Here is a 22,951-nt window from a genome sequence, read left to right on the forward strand (position 1 = left end):
TAATTTACACGGTATTCTTTTAGCTAATCCACCGTAATTTAATCTAGAAACACCGTAATTTTAACCCTTGAACAGACATAGGCCACAGCAGACACGATGCTTTTAACAGCGGCGATCGGCGTGGTGGTTTGATACGTCTAGCCGCGAAAATTCAAATTTTAGTTAGTTTTTCGAAAATAGTAGACTAATCATACATCGAAGGCTTATGGTAACGAGTTTTGCGGGCAACACTTTTATGTATCTACATGTTTTTCCATAAAAAATTTGGTCGAAAATAGTCATTTCCAAGCATCGCTTCCGTGCAGCCTGGTGCAGCTTGAAGTTCATGTAAAAATATTTTTATTTTTTTTAATTATTACTATAATAAACTATACAATCATATCATTTTATTACTAGGGTCCAATACCCTATTAGGTAGGTAAACGGTTCCTATAGCTCTATGATTAGGACTTAGATCTACCAAGTCTTGGTAATTAAAGAAAGTAGATTGGTTAAAATATTTGGTCTTGAAGTGGAAAGATTTGAAAATCAGTTCAAAAGCCCTTTCCAAAGAAGTGCTATTAAATATGTATGACGCGCGCATTTCTATGAAGGAAAAGGGTTTTCAACGACATAATAAAGGCCATTGCCCAGCCGTGGGAAAAATGGTGAAGAATATGATAGCTGCCAATGAACATATTATTTTTAGAGCCTATTATTTAATTATTCATTATTCTGTTTACAAGATAAAAAGCGGATTTTTTTAAATTTATCTGTCTATGAAAATTATTTAAAATAAATAAATTGGGGATGTTTTTAAACTAAGTAGGTAATTAGTTTTTATGATCATTGCATGTTAATTTTTTTTTATTGAGCAGATAATATATAGTTAGATACAATACGTACAATAAAAAAACAAATCTCATACTTCTGATTATTTTTGGTAATCTTCCGATGTACCGATTAGGGGTACCGCGTACTTTCGAAAAATCACATTCGACTTTTCAATAGCTTAGCTACACTTCGAAATTCAAAATATCGTGGGAAACATGTCACTGGCACAAACAAAATAGAACACAATAGACAAACCGGGAAAATTAAAAAAAATTAAAACATCTATGGAACACAACTGCACTGAAATTCGAAAATCGAAAAATACGAAACCATTCGATTTATGATCTGTAGTGTAGAATATTTTCTGCACGAAAGTTCGTTCGATTTTTTTCTCATACACGGTACCACAGACGATGGATACTAAGCGTTCTTTTTTCAAAATGCGTGTTCACGTGTGCGTAGCGCCGTGGTCGCGAGAGAATGCGCTCGGCTGGCTTGAGGAGGGACGGTGCTGTTGCTTTCTTAAGGCAAAGTCATATTAATTTACCTACGTTTCCGAAGCCTTCGTAGTGTAGTGCTTTTTTGGTTTCACAACCGCCAGAAAAACTTTATCTATAGTGCGACAAGGCTATCTTGGCGCGTGGTATAAATCGGAACTAACGTTGCCGTCAAGTGTCCCCTTTGTTCTTGTTTGAATATTTTAAGTCTTTGTTCTGCAACAGCGCCCCCCTGTCAATGTCATTCAAGTGCCAAGAGAGCCTTGTTAGGTCCACAGAACCCTATATAGGTTTTCTTGACAGACACGACAGACAGACTTTCCTTTTGAGGTCATCATGATCAACCCGGTTCAATACAGAGCACGGGTATCTTCTCAGAGTGAGAAGGGTTTTGGCCATAGTCTGCCACGCTGGCCATTGGTAGACTTCACACACCTTTGAGAACATTACGGAGAACTCTCAGGCATGCAGGTTTCCACACGATGTTTTCCTTCACCGTTAAAGCAAGTGATATTTGATTACTTAAAACGCAACGGTGCGTGCACGGGATCGCACCCCCGACCTCCGATTACAAGGCGGACGTCCTAACACTAGGCTAACCTAGCTAATTTCAACAAAAGAAATCTATTTGAAACTAGCAATTATAAACATACCAGGAGTGAATTTAAATATTAACCACGACGCGCTGCGGCTTATCGAGACCTTTTATAAAAAACTAATTGCAACATTAACTTGATTAGGGCGCAATTGCTATTGCAACCACCTCAATCAAAATAGCGACAAAGAGTCTTGCGTCGGAAGTCGGAACAAGACTCGTTTAAAAACCACCGACCACCCGTATTTATACAGTCGACTCAAGATGTCGACGCAACAGATCACGTGACGTCCAATGAACCAAAAGCTTAATTTTGCTATAATCCGCTGAAACAGGTCGAATCTGTATGATGCAACATGCAGCATGCGAAATGCACCGCCCGCTCTCCCACTGCTAACCATGCAGAAAAAGCAGCTACCAGGTAAGCAATACTACTAATACTACTAATTTAAATTTAAACTACTAATTTAATACGCACCCGCACCACCCCCACGCAGCACCACACAAATCCCAAAACACACTTGACGCACGTTTCGCCCCGACACCGGAGCATCCTCAAGAGATGTAGACCTTACAATGCACAATTGCAAATTGTGCATGTTTTTCAAGTGCAATAACACAATCAAATAGGGCTTCGCCTTAAGTGCACGGCGGAGGGCGGTCAACGCGGAAGCGAGACCGGCGCGCGGCGGCCAACGACTGTTATGCAAGGAATTATCACCAGCATTCAATACATTCCACAGATGCTACCGCTATTTTGCCAGCATCATCATCTCAAGCCATCGCCAGCCCACTATTGAGCACAGGACAGGTCACCTCTAGGCTCTATTGACACTGAAAGGGAATGGAAGCGAATTTCTAAAATATTAACGTAGCATATTGACTGCTGTCTTCACTACGTAAGACACAAATTACTTGCCTAAATGAAAAATTCGCTGGAATGCGCGGGAATTCTCTTTCTCGGTAGAAATCTATAAATATAATATAAGCGCTAATCTATAAATTAAGAAAAACGTTATTTTTTAGGCCACCTAGGCCACTTCTGTGCATTTTGCCATACGTATAATAAATTGAAATTAAGTAAATTTGGCCTAAGAACTTCGGCCTTTGACCCCAAAAACTAGAACGCGTATTACAGAAACACATTTAGAGTTTAGACCAAGGCTGCCCGTTCTATAAGGACATACGAGGATATTATGTACCCAATAATTTATTTGATTGCCTCATTCTTATAGCGTTTTTTAAAAACTCAGAGGACTGTATGCTGGAGCTATATTACATTTACTAGCTTATGCCAGCGACTTCATCCGCGTGGATTACACAAATTTCAAACCCCTATTTCACCTCCTTAGGGGTGTAATTTTCAAGAATCCTTTCTTAGCGGATGCCTACGTCATAATAGCTATCTGCATGACAAATTTCAGCCCGATCCGTTTTTTTTTATTAAGAATATTAGCCATGTTAAATGACTAATATTCCCCTTTCCTCTCCAGCTAAGCGTCAGGCTTGTTTTACCTGTTGAGCTATTGAGGCTATTATATTATATTATGTAAATAATCGCTGGTATTCTCACGGATGACGGATAGAACTCGGATGACGGAAGTGTAGTGCGTAATCGCCGTAACGGACACCAATTTAAATTTATTGTCGTTGCATTGAGTTTTATTAACTTTAAAATACGCCCTACATTTTTATAACAGCAATGTTTATAGAAAACAACGGCGATATGAGCTATTTTGATGATCTGCATTTTTGCTGTTATTTTTTTCACAGGGACATAAAAAGTTTGAAATAGCTTAGTTATAATTATAATAGGCTAGTTGACACTTTTTTTAAGTAGGTCTTAAATGGTTAATATTTGTCCTATTAGATCAAAAAAATTAACACTATATTTTTTTGCGCCCTAAAAACCGTAAAACTTTAATTTAAAAATATATTTTTCTTAGACAGGTGAAAACACTGTCGGCCATGTTTGGCCGATAGATTATCTGTGCTCTGACGTCATGCAGTTGTAAACAACAGCATAACCTCATGTAAAAAGTACTCTGTGATAACCTCCCAAAGTTTAATAAACATGACTTCTATACTAGTTTACATGAAAAATATAGTAATTATCGGTATTGTAATTTGTATCATCCGAGAATGTAAAAACGCATCGATAAAGACCACAGGAAAGTTGTGGATTAGAGTGCCCAGTGAAATAAATATACGTAACACGTGAAGACTTGCTTAAAGGGATCCTATATCACTAACGACTGCAACCCAAATTTATTTTTGCAAAGATCACTTTGTTGTAGGTCTTACTTAATAACTTATTCAATTTATAAAGAGAAAACGATAATTTTTTACGTTTACTATGAGTTTTTAGAAATATATAAAAACTAGCTTATGCTCGTGACTTCGCCGGCGTGGACTTCATAAATTTCAAACCCTAAATGGGGGTGGAACCCACTCAGGGGTGGAATTTCAAAAAATCCTTTCCTAGTTGATACCTTCTCTTTACCTACAAAGAACACACCCACCAAATTTCATGTATCTAGGACCAGCTGTTTAGATGTTTAGGCTGTGCGTTGATATATAAGTTAGTCAGGAGGACTTGGAATTTTATATATATTATGGATACTACGTTAGTCAATAGGGATGACATTTGTTTGTTTACATATTTAATGACGTCACATCATGGCTGACAGCGTTTTCTGAGTTTCGAATAAAAATAAAAACTGTATTTTTTTAAATTGGATTTATATATCCATCCTGCGTTTTTAATAATTGTTATTGATATATATATATTTCGTTGTCTTAAGCAAAATACTATAATAAATAATCATTTATTGGACGAAATTAGATATGAGTCAAGTAGCCTATTATAAAGTTAACCAAAATAAAATTCGTACTAACTATAGTCCGCGACAGGTTGAGATGGCAATCGGGGTATGAGGCGGGGGAACTCCCACACACCCGCACGTCTCCCGCAGCGGGTTAGCGCGGGGGCTGTGCGTGTGTGCGGGGCGTTCCCTCCCCGATTGCCATTTCAACCTGTGGCGTACCACCTAACTCAATTAAATAAGTAATTTAACGGCCGATAAATAACTGAAGATCTTGATTTAAAAAAAGGAATACTATTTAAGAGCCTCAATAGCTCAACGGGTAAACGAGTGGACTGAAAACCGAAAGGTCCACGGTTCAAACCCCGCCCGTCGTTGCACTATTTGTCGTACCTACTTCTAGCCTGACGCTTAGTTGGAGAGGAAAGGGGAATATTAGTCGTTTAACATGGCTATAATATTCTTCATTAAAAAAAAATTACCTAATCATCTTCTATATATATAAAATTCAAAGTCCTGACTGACTGACTCACTGACATATATATGAACGCACCTGGTCCTAGAGACATGAAATTTGGAGGGTCTATTTTTTGTAAAGAGTAGGTATCCACTAAGAAAGGATTTTTCGAAATTCCACCCCTAAGTGGGTTATATGGGGGATGGAAGTTTGTATGAAAGTCCGACATTTTTCAAGTTATTTGCTATATATATGAAGAAATACGTGTTTCAGGATTTTTGGAAAAATTCGCCCATAAGGGTGGTAAAATAGGGGATGAAATTTGTATGGGAAAGTTTTAATTATTGATATTATTAACTTGAAATTTGGAAAGTAGGTTTTTTCTGGGGTTTGGTGTCAGCTAAGAAACGGCTATGAGAAAGTCCCCCCCCTAGAGGGATGAAACGGGGGTTGGAAGGTCATATGTGTTATTCGGTGCTGTTCAGGGTGCGCGTCCTGATGTTATAATGTTTGTTTCTGAAAAAAAAAAAACTATTTGTTTCCTGTAGGCCACGCGGGCGAAGCCGCGAGCAGAAGCTAACTTTATTATTATGCGACGAGTTTTGTTTATTGAACTGGATTTTGGTTTTGTAAAAATTATTCTCTTTTATATTGTCTGTATTGATGATATTGGTAGGTATAGTAAATAGTTGTTACTTGTAGTTTATATAGATAACTTAACGACCTTACCTTGGCCTCTAGATGGGAAAGGCATGGCATTTGCACCTACATACCACAAGTAACAACTGAACTGAAGATGCACCTAGCTCAAACCGCAAGGCTATTTTAACCGACCTATTCGAAAACGCATGGATCATAGACACCATTGGCTAATGGCTTTTTGAAATCTCCTATTTCTTTACCGCTGCAGTCGAAGACAATTCAATTTTTTTTATTCTAAGGTCTAACTAACGTAGGATTTTTACTTTTTCGAATCGGGGTTCTTACTGAATGGTTTTCAGTATGTTTATAGCGCTGTATGTTTTTGACTTTTTTACTTGTTGTCTACTTAATAATAATTTCAAATAGATATCCTTAGTTTTTTGGTTAATAAATAATTTACTTGTGGAAGACATTATTATAGAATTTATGTTGAGTCGGCACCTTTTTAGGGTTCCGTACCTCAAAAGGAAAAACGGAACACTTATAAGGATCACTTTGTTGTCTGTCTGTCTGTCGCTGTCAAGAAACCTACAGGGTACTTCCCGTTGACCTAGAATCATGAAATTTGGCAGGTAGTTAAATCTTATAGCTGACATTTGGGGAAAAATCTGAAAACCGTGAATTTAGGGTTAGATCACACACAAAAAATTAAATTGTGGTCATGAACTAATAATTAGTATTTTCAATTTTCTAAGTAAGATAACTATGTATATCAAGTGGGGTATCATATGAAAGGGTGTACTTCACCTGTGCATTTTAAAACAGTTTTTTTAGTTTTTTTATGCATCATAGTTTTTGAATTATCGTGCAAAATGTCGAAAAAATACGACTGTAGTACGGAACCCTCAGTGCGCGAGCCTGACTCGCAGTTGACCGGTTTTTTTCAGACCAAATTATTTCAAAAGACTGTTGTCTGTTACAAAACAGACACACCAGTCAAATCATAAATTCACAATTCACTCCCGAATTAATTCCAATCCGCAAACAAATTTGTCATACGAAAGACGCAATCATCATCAAAGAGATCGTAAATTCCATAACAACTACCTTCTGAATAAAAGTGACAGATTCGATTAATCAAAATGGCTGCACCTTATTTTATATACAAGCAATAATGTCTTTTATAACCCCACCGACAGAGTTTAAATTCCCTTGAAGTGTTACTTTAAAGAATCAAGCATTTTATGCATCCGAAAATGATCTATATGCAGAAGATCATAAAGCATAAAATTGGTTGTTAAGAAATGGTTGGTATGTTGCTATGGTTTGGTTATGGGCGAGATAGGCTCGGCACTTGCAAAACTTATTGGGGTCACAGTATAAATGAATAAGTTTGCAAACGTGAATGAATCGGGTTGCCATACCTTTGTAGAGTAGCTATACACAGGAGGAATATTACAGAATTTAAAAAAAAAACCGGCTAAGTGCGAGTCAGACTTGCGCACCGAAGGTTCCGTACTACAGTCGTATTTTTTCGACATTTTGCACGATAAATTAAAAACTATTAAATGCGTAAAAATAAACAAAAATCTGTTTTACAATCTACAGGTAAAAACCTTTCATATGATACCCCAACTTGGTATAGTGACCTTATTTGTTCATGAAAACCTATTAATTTTTTTTGTGATGTACCTAACCCTAAATTCCCGGTTTTCAGATTTTCCCCCTTATGTCTGCCATAAGACCTACCTGCCTGCGAAATTTCATAATTCTAAGTCAACGGGAAGTACCCTGTAGGTTTCTTGACAAAAACGACAGCGTACGAACCATCTTCGTACTTCAAGGAATATTATAAAAAAGAATTAGCGAAATCGGTTCAGCTGTTCGCGAGATTTGCGATCAGCAACACATTTAGCGATTCATTTTTATATATAGAGATAATACTGTACTATTAAGAGTTCCTTTTGAGGTACGGAACCCTAAAAATGTAATCGCCTCTATGTCTCTGTGCGTAAGTAACCTACACAGTCATCAATGCAACCTCGGCGACAATTATCTCGGCCGGGCGTCGAACCCCGCAAAAAACGGATTGCATTATAGGAAGCCGGTTAGACTGGGGCGAGAGTGGGGCGCGACCCGCCCGCCCTAGCGGTAAATCTGCTGAACGCCGAATCTCCGCAATATTGATGCAATTTGTCCTCTGAGAGCCTCAATAGCTCAACCGGTATAGGAGTGGACTGAAACCCGAAAGGTCGACGGTTCAAACCCCGCCCGTTGCACTATTGTCGTACCTACTCCTAGCACAAGCCTGACGCTTAATTGGAGAGGAAAGGGGAATATTAGTCATTTAATATGGCTAATATTCTTTAAAAAAAAATTGTAAGTATATTCGTCTATAGTGTGTATTTTACATACCGGAGTCGGGAATAGCAGGGCGACCGGGAACTGGGGGCCTTTGATGAAGGTGATCAACCCATCACCGGCTCACTACAGAGCACGGGTCTTCTCTCAGAGTGGCCATGTGCGGCTTGGTAGACTTCACAAACCTTTGAGAACATTATGGAGAACTCTCAGGTATGCAGGTTTCCTCACGATGTTTTCATTCACCGTTAAAGCAAGTGATATTTAATTAGTTAATTAAAAAATTGACCGACATAGCCCAACGAATTAGTCAGCTGAAGTGGCAGTGGGCAGGCCACGTCTGCCGCAGAACCGATGGCCGATGGGGCAGACGAGTTGGAGTGGAGACCGCGTTTCGGCAAGCGCAATGTGGGACGACCTCCAACCCGCTGGACTGACGACCTTAAGAAGATAGCGGGAAGTGGGTGGATGAGGAAGGCGGAGGATCGTGTGTGGTGGCGTGCTCTTGGGAAGGCCTATGTCCAGCAGTGGACGCAAACAGGCTGATTTAAATGTGCTGAGGGCGGTGTTGAGGAAGCCTCGACACTGCAGTGCGTCGGCAATGTTTGCGGATGCTCGCGTGGATGATTTCTACGCGATCATGCGCAAGCGTGCCGCGTCCATGATGAGCAGGCTGTTGAGGAGTACCAACACTCTCCTCAGCGCATTGTCCATGAAATTGGACAGCCCGCTCTGGAGGTGCTGGAGTGGTGCGCACATAGGCGCAAAGAAACTCCCTCGGGCGTTATAAATAGGATTAGTTTTAATAGTAGTGGAATTAGTTGTTAAGTTAAGTTTAAGCTAGTAATAAGTAGGTACTAACATAGGTTAAGGAATTGTTTCTGTACTAACACACAATTATGGGTGTACTTATGCCTGAAATAAAAGTTTATTTATTTATTTATTTTATTTAATTGATTTTGTACCTGAGCATACAGGGTGTAACCAGAACGCTAGCAAAATCTACGACGTGGCATTGACTCCGAATGGCCTACTTAATGTTCGTTTACACACTTGACCGATTTTTTGGTCAATCGTTTAGACATAACCGGATGAAATAAAGACGTTCCCAAGTGTCTGTATGAATGAGGTTCGTGTAACCGCATAGGTATTTGGTAAACAAGCCATTGTTGTGTGTTTGTGAGAGCTTCCCGCTTTCTACTAAACACTCAATGGACGAACTGCAATACAAACTATTTTCATTATGACATTTCTCTAGAGTTATTATTTGGTGAACTATCTGGCTTAGTCTAAATATATAAAAGGAAAAGGTGACTGACTGACTGACTGATCTATCAACGCACAGTTAAACTACTGAACGGATCGGGCAGAAATGGTCATGCAGATAGCTATTATGACGTAGGCATCCGCTAAGAAACGATTTTCGAAAATTCAACCCCTAAGGGGGTGAAATAGGGGTTTGAAACTTGTGTAGCCCACGCGGAAGAAGTCGAAAGCATAAGCTATAAACTGTTATAACTCACATTTTTAGGGTTCCGTAACCGAAGGGTACGAAGGTGAGAAGGATAGAAGCCGACCAAGTGCGAGTCAGACCCGCGCACTGAGGGTGCCGTACCTACTCGGGTATTTTTTCGACACTTTTTGCATTAAACTTGCACAAAACGATAATGCAAAAAAAATCTGTTTTAGAATACAAAGGTAAAACCCTTTTATATGATACCCCACTTGGTGTAGTTACCTTAGTTTAAATTGAAAATTCTAATTATGGTTATACTAAGTATGGTTTCCTTTTTTCCTTTTGAGATATAGTGGATATCCTAGGATTTCAATTTCAAATTTTAAAAACCCTTTTCCTTCTAATGTTCATTTTTATAACACTATAAAAACGTTAGGTTTTCTTGCCAGTAGATTCCACAACCCATGAGCGGTTTCTAATTATCCAAAAAGGAAGTAAAACCTGAAGAAAAACGTGTTTGAAACCAAGTTTCATATGGAGAAAAGTTGTGGCGACCTAATGAGTAGGTATGTTGCAATTTTACAAGTTTAAATTACTGTTTTTTTATGATGTAGTAAAAGCAATTAACTACTAATGCTAAATAGTAAATTTATTAAGTAAGCAATTAAAATATCGCTTGCTTTAACGGTGAATGAAAACATCGTGAGGAAACCTGCATGCCTGAGAGTTCTCCATATTTATTAATAGAATATCGGAGAGATTCTTGAATAATAAGGTCGGATTGTGTTTTCAGAAAGAACAAAGATAGGTTTCTTTAGCTTTATTAATCACTGGTTGAAAGCCTCAATAGCTCAACCGGTATAGGAGTGGACTGAAAACCGAAAGGTCGACGGTTCAAATCCCGCCCGTTGAACTATTGTCGTACCTACTCCTAGCACAAGCCTGACGCTTAATTGGAGAGGAAAGGGGAATATTAGCCATTTAATATGGCTAATATTCTTAAAAAAAAAAAAAAATTACGTTCAATCAATGTTCATTCATTGAGTTCCTTTCCTATTCCTATACTTACGAAATACAGATAAATCGAACACAGTCAAGTATATATTTAGATCCTACCTACATATATACATCATTTTATAATAGGTACCTGCATTTATTTATGATATTTAACATATTGTTCTCATCAAAGGTGTGTGAAGGAAGTCTCGCTCATGGAAGGCAATGCCTTTTCGCCTCTATGTAGTGCACGGATCTCAAAAGCAGCAAGCTGATAAAGATTTAGAAGACAGGAAGACTATTTAACCAGTTTCATGATGAAACTGCAGATCGCGAAAAAACTCGATCTATCGGTCAGTTGCTCATTTTATTTCCAGGAAAAGTGTGGATTTGAAAGTGGTTTCAAACGGTAGGGTTGGCAATAATGACGTGAAAAACTTTTTTTTTAAATAAAAATAGCGAGCAAACGAGCAGGCAATGTTATGTGATTACCGCCACCCATGAACATTTGCAGTACCAGAGGAACCATGCGTTGTCGGCCTTTCAGGAATTTGTTGGTCCGCTCCTTGAATTACCCCACATCACATTGTATAATGGGAACACCGCCGAAAGCAGTTGATTTGTTTGCATTATTATTTCAAGTAAGATTACTATACCAAGTGGGATATCATATGAAAGAGATTTACCTGTACATTCTTAAACAGATTTTTATTCATTTTTATGATAAATAGTTTTTGATTTATCGTACAAAATGTCAAAAAATACGACTGTAGTACGGAACCTTGGATGCGCGGGTCTGACTCGCATTTGGTCGGTTTTATTTTATTTTATTGGTTTGCCAACAGATACCTACATATAAATAAAATAGAAAATACACAGAGAAAAAATATTTGCGTGTACCTACACATAATATAAATTTTTTCTTTAAAAATATAACTGGAGGAGTAAATCTATCATTGTATTTACTGGCAAGTGGTAGCCCTAGCAGGTTATCTTAAATATCTCAACGGCAAATTAAGACAACTCTCGCTGCTGACCTGTTTAAGATACTAGATAACTGTTGCACTAACTGGTGACTGGTAAACCACGCGTTTTTATCTTAAGTAAACTAGAAAGAAAATAGAAACTGGTCAAGTGCGAGTCAGAATCATACACGAAGGGTTCCATACAAAAAATAACACTTTTAGGGTTCCGTACCTCAAAAAGAAAAATGGAACCCTTATAGGATCACTTTGTTGTCTGTCTGTCTGTCCGTCTGTCTGTCAAGAAACCTACAGGGTACTTCCCGTTGACCTAGAATCATGAAATTTGGTAGGTAGGTGGGTCTTATAGCTGTTATTAGGGGAAAAATCTGAAAACCGTGAATTTGTGGTTACATCACACAAAAAAAAAAAATTGTGGTCATAAACTAATAATTAGTATTTTTAATTTTCTTAGTAAGATAACTAGGTATATCAAGTGGGGTATCATAATATAAAAGGTCTTCACCTGTGCATTCTAAAACAGATTTTTATTTATTTTTATGCATCATAGTTTTTGAATTATCGTAAAAAATAAGACTGCAGTACGGAACCCTCATTGCGCAAGCCTGACTCGCACTTGGCCGGTTTTATAATAGTAACGATGGTAACGGCGGTTACGCACTTATCCGATCCGAGTCCGTGAAAAAAAAAAAACGGACCGAATTGAGTACCACCTCCTTTTCGGTTAAAAGTAAGTTAACGTTAAGTTATTTTTATTTTGTATGGGAGCTTATGACCTAATATTATGTCGTAGAGAATCGCTAGTATTCTCACGGATGACGGAATGGTCTAAGTTCCCGCTATAGAACCACCTTCACCGAGCTGGTTAATGGATGAAACGTATTTTATATTCAATTTAATATGTCAATAAATATATTGCATATGGGTTGCCTAAAAAATTTCAGTCCAGTATATGAGTACCTAATAATTAAAAAAAAAATTTTTTTTAATCATTTCACCGGTTTGTTTAATTGACAAAATTCCATACCAATCGAAAGAAAAAGCCCATAGAATAGGCAAACGTTATTTTTTCCCCGGGTAGGCAGGTATAAACAGGTAAATCGATACTAGTAACTTGCACCGCGTTAATGAATAAAAGTTAAATGAAAATAAACATTATTTCATTAACCTAACGTTTGCATATTCTATGGGCTTCATACTTTCGATTGGTATGGAATTTGTGAAATGATTATTTTTTATTTATTTTTTATTATTAATTAATCATCCTGGACTGAAATTTTTTAGGCAACCCATATGCAATATATTTATTGACATATTAAATTGCATATAAAATACGTTTCATCCATTAACCAGCTCGGTGAAGGTCGTTCTATAGCGGGATCCTATACTAGAAGTGCAGTGCGTAATCGTCGTAAGAAACCCTTCGTGTGCGAGTTCGATCGTATTTGACCGGATCCAAGTCGAGAAAATAGTGACGGTGACTAGGTATCGTATGGTTTTTTTGTAGGTTTTTCTTTCAACGAACAGACTTGATATAAAAAGCACTAGCACCGACATGCGTCATTGCTCGACCGTGTACACCACGTTTTTGTGTATCGCACTGCCCCCTTTATTACGAAACGTTATTGAAAGCGATTAATACATTGCGATCATTGCAATTGGGTATTTACCCACTTTTGATTTTGATAAATATTATTTCTTTACTATAAACTAGGATAAAAATAATGACGTACGCTGAAAAAATGTTAAAATCCAGCAAAGATTTACAAAGTTACAGGCATTTTAATTTTGGAGTGGGAGGGTCTTCTGTCCCTTTCTCGCAAAACAAAAATTTGTATGAAACCGCACGAAGCTACTATGGCATTAGTAAGGTGTGACGTCAAAATTCTATATCGCTATCTCTGTCTCATCAGAAATATTATAAAGGCTTATAACTTTTTTGTTATTTGATCGATTTAATTAGTTTTTAGGGTTCCAAGTTAGATATTATGTGTAACATATAGCATGCATTTTTTTATTTTATTTTTTATTTTATTTATTAGGAACACACACAATACATTAATTTAACACAAACTACGACACTTATAGACAAACACAGGCTGATAAATGTATCTATAAAATGTGTACACAGCATTTGCAAAATATCTAGACAAATAAAAAGAACTTAACTAACTACTTAACTAAACAATGAATAATTAAGTTACTTAGGAGATGAACCCACCGTAAAATGATACGAGCTTTTTTTTGAATGCAGTAGCTGAGTCATGAAATATGTCGATGCCAGGTATCTTTTTTGATATTTCGTTAAATTTTGCATATACGCATAATTGGGGCTTGATTTCCTAGATGAGATTTGGTGAAAGGTATATGGAAGATTTTTGGGGATATAAAACTGCGGGAGTGTCTATGTGGAACAGATAAGGATATTCGATTGAGAAGGTTACTACATTTAACTTTATTTCGTAAAATTTTATGTAGAAAGCACAAGTCAAGTATTTAGCGCCTATTTCGAAGAGATGTCATGTTAAACTCAGCCAGTCGCTGATAATATGAAATTATTCATAGTTCTTTATCTAAAACTACCAACAATATTGCACGTTTCCACGCAGTTTTCTGGGAAACACCTGCATTTTAATCGCTATTCGTATTTTAAATTTTTTATTAAAATGATATCACACAATATGACGATGAAATAGTTGTTCACGTGTGACACATCCTCATTTCTCACCAGTACCCGTAGTACAAGATTTTACGTCTCACCAAACCAAACCAAATTCGAGAGTCGAAATACTTCCCCGTTACAGTAAACTGGATCTTAAATACCTTGTTTTAAAGCTCAAGTTTGTCTACACTTCTACAGCCAGCGCTCCAAGCGGAAACATTGTGAAATTAAAATCAGTGGCATTGAATATTTGACTTCAATTCAAGGCTGTTTAGGTCCATTTTACTGTAACGCGGAAGTATTTCGACTCTCGAATTTGGTTTCGTTTGGTGAGACGTAAAATCTTGTACTACGGGTACAGATATTATGCAACTAACATACTACCGGAAATTATCTGTGCACGTATGACGAAGTGCGAGTCAGGCTCGCGCAATGAGGGTTCCGTACTACAGTCGTATTTTTCGATATTTTGCATGATAATTCAAAAACTATGATGCATAAAAATAAATAAAAATGTGTTTTAGAATGTACAGGTGAAGACCTTTTATATGATACCCCACTTGATATAGTCACTCACTTCGAAAGTTGAAAATACTAATTATTAGTTCATGACCACAATTTAATTTTTTTTGTGTGTTCTAACCCTAAATTCACGGTTTTCAGATTTTTCCCAAAATGTCAGCTATAAGATCTACCTACCTGCCAAATTTCATGATTCTAGGTCAACGGGAAGTACCCTGTAGGTTTCTTGACAGACAGACAGACAGACAACAAAGTGATCCTATAAGGGTTCCGTTTTTCCTTTTGAGGTACGGAACCCTAAAAAACTCGAAATTTATCAAATGTGCCAACTAACCCGAACAAATGGATTCTTCTTGGGCAGGTCGTGGTCCACCTCGTCCCGGGCCTCGTCATCGTCGGCCGAGTTCACCCGCACGCAGGTCTTGTGCAGCTGCTCACCCATACTCCGTATACATCATACACTATTTCACGCAGAATTGCCTCTATTACACGTCCAATTTCCACTATTCCACGTCCAATTTCCACTATTTCACATCCAATTTCCACTATTCCACGTCCAATTTCCGCTATTACACGTCTAATTTCCACTATTTCACGTTTGATTTGCACTATTTCACGTCCAATTTCCACTTTAACTCGCCAAGTTTCCACTTTTTCACGCCAAATTTTTGTTTTACATCTAATTGTTCACAATTTTTGTTTTACTTTAGATTTTTCACCTTGATTATTTTTTTATTACACTTTTTGGTAAATTAGCTTACTATTGAATACTGGATTTTAAATGAGACAAGTTATTTGTTTACTGTAAAAAGAACCTCTCGATTTCACTTGTCGATTTCGAAAGAACATGAACTGTTGGTAACTGCACACTTTGACAAACTTTTGGTAGATCTGTAACAATGAAAAATAGTTTATTAATAACACAATCCAATTCACTGCTTTGAAAAAATAATCACACAGTTTAAAAAAATCATAATATTATCATCATGATCTACGCATCCTACCCGTCAATCCGCACTTGGCCAGCGTGGTGGACTATCGTCAAACCCGACTTATACTGAGAGGAGACCCGTGTTCTGTAGTGAGCCAGCGATGGGTCGATCATGATGATTTACCCAACGCTGGCCTACTACTGAGTATATAGGTCTCATCTCAGAATTTGAAGAGCTTAGGCCATAGTCCGCCACGCTGGCCAAGTGCGGATTGATAAACTTCACATACATTTGAGAACATCATCGAGGACTCTCAGGCAAGCCGGTTTCCTCTCGATGTTTTCGTTTACTGCAAGTGATTAAAACGAATTCCGAAAAGTTAGAGGTGCGTGAATCGAACCCCTGACCTACCGAATAGGAGGCGGACGTCTTAACCACTAGGCTATCACGATATAAAATAATTTAAAAATATATTTTTAACAACTAATTAACCTTTGCGCGTGTATTTTCATATAGCGCAAAATAATCATGTTATCAACCCATGTGACAGCGAGACTTGTGATTACGACATTTTAGATAGTGTCTAGGACTCGTTGCTTGTGTTTTGTTTGATTAAATTATGATCTCATTAAGGACAGTGACACACGTGTTTTTAATTAAGTACACTCATTTTCGTAAAAGTACTAGATAAACTCTATAAATTACTACCCCTATTATAAATGCGAAAGTGTTTTTGTTTGGTTGCTGGTTTGTCCTTCAATCACACCGCATAGGAGCAACCAGTGGCGTGCACAGTGTTTGAAGCCAGGGTAAGCATTAGTTAGCTAGGAACCTATTTACTGGCAGGTCATAATGAAAAATATACATTGAGCTATTACAACTGGGGTAAGCAGTGCATTTATGCCTCTATGACCTGCACGCCACTGGGAGCAACGGATCGACGTGATATTTTGCACGGGTATAGTTTAAGACCTGGAGATGTGGCATAGGCTACTTTTTATCCCGAAAAATCAAAGACTAGAATTACTTAAAAATTACTAGCTGATGCCCGCGGATTCGTCGGCGTGGATTTAGGTTTTTAAAAATCCCGTGGGAACTCTTGGATATTCCGGGATAAAAAGTAGCCTATGTCACTCTTCAGGTCTTTAACTATACCCATGCAAAAAATCACGCCAATCGGTTGCTCCGTTGCGACGTGATTGAAGGACAAACCAACAAACAAATACACTTTCGCATTTATAATATGGGTACTGATTTCACAAAATTATTGCTTGTAGGTTGCCTAACAGTTGTTTGCATTGTGATAAACAATTCGCTATCTGATTACAGCGATATGTTGAGAAATTGTACTAGGCATTGTACTAATTTGACTTAAAAGATAAGTTTTACGATTGTAAAGAATGCGTTTCACTTAATTACTGTAAACTATAATCGTAGGCACAGCAGTTAAAGTCGAAAATCTTATCAGTTATAGCCATTTTTTTAATACTAGAGTTATGCTCGCGACTTCGTCGGCGTGGACTACACAAATTTCAAACCCCTATTTCACCCCCTTAGGAGTTGAAATTCGAAAAATCCTTAGCGGATGCCTACGTCATAATAGCTATCTGCATGGCACAGCCCGAGCCGTCCAGTAGTTTGAGCTGTGCGTTGATAGATCAGTCAGTCAGTCAGTCACCTTTTCCTTTTATATATTACTAGCTTATGCTCGCGACTTCGTCCGCGTGGACTACAAAATTTCAAAACCCTATTTCACCCCCTTAGGAGTTGAATTTTTAAAAATCCTTTCTTAGCGGATGCCTACGTCATAATAGCTATCTGCATGCCAAATTTCAGCCCGATCCGTCCAGTAGTTTGACCTGTGCGTTGATAGATCAGTCAGTCACCTTTTCCTTTTATATATTGTGATTTACATTTATTTATTTCCACAAAAAACAAAAGATTACAATGTTGATTTCTTCGTGCTCGTAAGCGCTTGGCTGCTTGTCTGAGCACTGCACATTCCTCTGTCGTTAGCTTAACAAAGTTTGCGGTTTGTTGTAGTACCTATGTAGTTAACTATAAGAATATAACAATACGCACGGCCGACTAGTCGCCCGGCAACTCAGTCGACAGCGACCGTCAGTACCCGTAGTATAAGATTTTACGTCTCACCAAACCAAACCAAATTCGAGAGTCGAAATACTTCCGCGTTACAGTAAACTGGATCTTAAAAACCTTGTTTTAAAGCTCAAGTTTGTCTACACTTCTACAGCCAGCGCTCCAAGCGGAAACATTGCGAAATTAAAATCAGTGGCATTGAATATTTGACTTCAATTCAAGGCTCTTTAGGTCCATTTTACTTTGATGTTATTGTGTTTCGACTCTCGAATTCTAGCAACGTTTGGTGAGACGTAAAATCTTATACTACGGGTACTGAATCTGTTATTTATATGGAAGTCGGCGTGCCCATGCGCACGAAATTGCAGCGACTGCGAGCGAATAGACTAGATTTAATCCACTGAAGGTTTTCTATGAAAAAATATTTTATTATCACTCTCACACCAACAAAATATTAAAGGAGTTTGATGGTAGATGGCTATCACTGAGTTAGCTAATATTAGAATTAGAATTAGAATTAGAATTTGTTTATTAATCACTTGGTACACAATCAATGAATTTATAAAACCACTATAATAATTAATAATCAGTAAAATAATATGTGTAAACAAAAACAACACAATCGATAGAACTGCATTAGTGAAACACTGCGTCGCAATTCGATCGCCCATCCCTGGAGTACCTAATGAAACTTGACACATAATGGATTAAAGTCTAAACATAACAATTTGCTAGAGATTAAAAAATAAATAATAATACAAAACATTAAATATAACATTCATTAGATTAATCAAAGTAAGAATATAAGAAGTGTAGGTGTATGGGTGTGTGGGTGTATGGGTGTGTGTGTTGTAAAGTGTAAGTGTAATGTAAGAATTTATATTTAAAATTTTAGAAGTTGTTCAGTCTGATCATAATTAAGGGTGAGTAGCCAATTAGTCAGTATCACTTTACATTTACTTGATGTGAGAGGGTAGATGTGTAATAGTTTGTTAATTTTGTTGTAGATTAATGAACTGATGTAGTATGAGTGACGACTCGCTAAAGTGGTTCTACACGGCTCAATTTGACAGACTTTGTCAAACCTACGCTTATATTTATGGGATTTTCACAAAACAAACAACAACAAAATATTGACAGCAACATAACATGCTCTAATTCGTTTGAAAAGCATCCAAGGTCGTCTCACACTGGTTCAAGGCTCCATCCTCATAATAGCATCAATTCAAGCCTATCCGATTAAAGGCATTATAGTTATTCTATCCGGCTTTACTCTGTAGCACTCACAAGCCGTGGAAATCCGGCCATGGCCTAAAATCTATATATATAAAATTCAAAGTCCTGACTGACTGACATATATATCGACGCACAGCCTAAACCGCTGGTCCTAAAGACATGAAATTTGGAGGTTCTATTCTTTGTAAAGAGTAGGTATCCACTAAGAAAGGATTTTTTGAAATTCCACCCCTAAGTGGGTTAAATAGGGGATGGAAGTTTGTATGAAAGTCGGTCATTTTTCAAGTTATTTGCATGAAAATTGGTATTTGGGTTTTCGGTCACAAATGAAGAAATACGTGTTTCAGGATTTTTGGAAAATTCGCCCGTAAGGGTGGTAAAATAAGGGATGAAAGTTTGTATGGGAAAGTTTTAATTTTTGATATTATAATGAACTTGAAATTTATAAAGTAGGTTTTTTCTTGAGGTTAGGTGTCAGCTAAGAAACGACTATGAGAAAGGGGTGAAATGGGGGTTGAAAGGTTATATGTGTTATTCGGTGCTGTTCAGAGTGCGCGTCCTGGATGTTATAATGTTTGTTTCTAAAAAAAATGCCATTTGTTTCCTGTAGGCCACGCGGGCGAAACCGCGGGCAGAAGCTAGTCTATAATAAATATCTATCGGAGCCCGTAGGTGCCTATTATTTCTAGAACTGAAAATTGCATTTGGCTATTAAGGGTACTTACTGATTGGTCAACTGAACACGTCTCCTCTACGCTCCGCTTGGGTGGAAACTGGGCCTTAGGTACCCAGGCACCACCTCTGCGTGTGATTATGCAGCCGCCAAGGCCCCGATAAGTTAATATTATAATGAATTCCGCTTTCATTCATTGTCTCTGATAACTGACTGCTAATGAATTGACAATCAATTTAGTATTGAGCACAATGACGCTCTCAAGGTTTTGTTGTAGGTGATAATATTGTTTAATACATCTAAATCATCAGCTCAATGGCACACACCTGAAATGTAGGCACGTGGGATAGGTTTTATTTTAGAGGGAAAAGGAAGTCATGTTTAAAAAATGCCTCGTAAATAAATAAATAAATTAAACCTTTATTGCTTAATCTTACAAAATGGGTGCCACATAATTTCTGAATTCGAACCCACGACCAAAGCTGTAAGTGATAAGGATTTCTAAAGTATAAAGAAATGCAAAAGTAGGTACCTAGTTGCCAGTGGCGTGCACAGGGTTTGAAGCCAGGGTAGGCACTAGTTAAGTAAGAGCCTGTTTACTGGCAGGTCATTATGAAAAATATGCATTGAGCTATTCAACTGGGGTAAGCAGTGCATTTATGCCTCTATGACCTGCACGCCACTGCTAGTTGCGTAGTTATACTAAGTCAAAATGTGCACCTCGATTCCATACTGTGTGTTCTATACAAAGTGTACCTATAACTTTTCTTAGGTAATAACAGTTAATTTGCAGTTTTCTGATTTTTTCCTTTATGTACGCCCAATCACCTACCACAATACCAAATTTCAAGTTTCTAAGTCACCTGGAAGTAGGTTAGGTTTTTGATGAGTGAGCGAGTGATAAAAATGGCACTTTGCAGACCTTAATAACTCAAGAACTATAAAAGTTTTTTCAAAAAATTTTGGATTCTTAACCTTCAAAGAGGTCTTAATAGATATGCAAAGTTGTAGATTTCTAGGTTTTATAGTTTCTAAGTTATGAGGGGGTCGAAAGTAGCTTGAAATGGTTCGTGTAAATATACACACTGTCAGTGCATCGCCGTGAACTTGGCGGACACACTCCCGTGCTTGACACTGTCAGTGCGTCGCCGTGAACTTGGCAGACACACTCCCGTGTGTCTTGACACTGTCAGTGCGTCGCCGTGAACTTGGCGGACACTCCCGTGTGTCTTGACACTGTCAGTGCGTCGCCGTGAACTTGGCGGACACACTCCCGTGCTTGACACTGTCAGTGCGTCGCCGTGAACTTGGCAGACACACTCCCGTGTGTCTTGACACTGTCAGTGCGTCGCCGTGAACTTGGCGGACACTCCCGTGTGTCTTGACACTGTCAGTGCGTCGCCGTGAACTTGGCGGACACACTCCCGTGCTTGACACTGTCAGTGCGTCGCCGTGAACTTGGCAGACACACTCCCGTGTGTCTTGACACTGTCAGTGCGTCGCCGTGAACTTGGCGGACACTCCCGTGTGTCTTGACACTGTCAGTGCGTCGCCGTATACTTGGCGGACACACTCCCGTGTGTCTTGACACTATCAGTGCGTCGCCGTGAACTTGGCGGACACTCCCGTGTGTCTTGACACTGTCAGTGCGTCGCCGTATACTTGGCGGACACACTCCCGTGTGTCTTGACACTGTCAGTGCGTCGCGGTGAACTTGGCGGACTCACTCCCGTGTGTCTTGATCAAATTAATCGTGCTATGTACTACCCGTTTTTTTGCATTGGTATATTTAAAGACCTGGAGAGTGACATATGCTACTTTTTATTCCGGAAAATCAAAGAATTCCCACAAGATTAAAAAAAATCTAAATCCACGCAGACGAAGTCGCGGGCGCTAGTATAAAAATAAATACTTATGATAAAATAAAACGTGGCCTGTTCCATTAAAAACTATAAAAAACCTTCATAGCATGTCCATACATAATAAAGCCATCAACAGTATAGCTCTATAGCAATAAAACAATGAATAAACAAAAGAGCAATAACGAGCCGTTAAGGGTGTATGGCAAAAACAAGTCCCATAAACCTTAAGGAGCTGTCGACCCGAACTACTAGGACGCCATAAAAGTGCAGGAAGTATCCGTGTGTCGTATTAAAACGTGCGTGCCGTGCGTCATGCAACACCAGGTTCTGTTCTAGGGCTGCCACTCGCAACAATAACTCTCATAAATGATTGATTGATTGAACCTCGCAAACTAATATTTTCTTACCCAATTTAAAGAAGGTTTTAAATTCGACGCGTCGTCGTTTTGGCTTATGGCAAATGGTTATTGATATTGGATTATGTTTAGGCAGTATAACAATGGCACCGATTCCGTTGTCTTTCTCTAAATTAAATTTAGAGTATCTGCATCCTTTTCTTTTTAACAGTCCTAAAAAGGGACAGAACAAGAACTTTACATTTAAAGACTCTAAATTTTAGTGCACGCTACAAATTTAAACAGTAGACTCGCGACTGTGCGCTAAAATCACGGGTTTTACCATCTAAAAATTAAATTTAAAACTGTTAAACTGCGTCTGTCCTTTTCATATTACATTATTAAGAAGATGATGCGAATATTCTAAAATATGGGTTGTGCTCAGAATCAGTACCATTAACGCTAAGTTTTTGCTAGCATTCTGGTTACACCCGGTATAGAGGATGGCGGGAAGTGGTTGGATGAGAACGGCTGAGGACTGGGAGTGGTGGCGCTCTTCGGAAAAGATTTTTTTTTTGATTTTTTGTATATTTCTTCGACAAAGATTCTATAGTTTTTTAAAATTGTTAGCTCCATTTTTTACATGTACCTATTTTTATTCTTATTCAATTTGAACATTAATTTATTTTTAACTTTTAGTTTTGTTTTAAAAATTTAACTGTAGGTATCTGCTTCATAAGGTGTGTGTTTTTTTGTTTGTGTCACAATATTATATTGTTATGGGTTGTAATTTTATTGCCTGAAATAAAATTATTATTAATATTATTATTTGTCAAAAATATTAATATCTATGTACCGTCAACCCTAAGTTCTTCACACTCCACTTGCGCGTGCACAAATTGATCGCACCCGTCCCGCTCGCACCGCGCACCGCACGCAGCGGTCCTGCTCGCACCTAACTGTACGAGCACGTCCGTTATCCGACGGCACCGGTCGGGGTTTGG

General features: G+C 38.1%; 1 protein-coding gene across 1 annotated transcript in view; it reads right to left on the reverse strand.

The window, feature by feature from the left end:
* The window catches only part of Rhp (GTP-Rho-binding protein rhophilin), a 104,423-nt gene that overhangs the window by 70,982 nt on the left and 10,490 nt on the right, over nucleotides 1-22,951 (reverse strand). Inside the window, exon 2 of the mRNA XM_034970259.2 lies at nucleotides 15,144-15,700. Coding sequence (XP_034826150.1) covers nucleotides 15,144-15,251 — 108 coding nt within the window. The 5' untranslated portion in view covers nucleotides 15,252-15,700. The remainder of the gene's footprint in view (nucleotides 1-15,143; nucleotides 15,701-22,951) is intronic.

The sequence above is a fragment of the Maniola hyperantus genome, chromosome 7, assembly GCF_902806685.2.
Source record: "Maniola hyperantus chromosome 7, iAphHyp1.2, whole genome shotgun sequence".
NCBI classification, from domain to species: domain Eukaryota; kingdom Metazoa; phylum Arthropoda; class Insecta; order Lepidoptera; family Nymphalidae; genus Maniola; species Maniola hyperantus.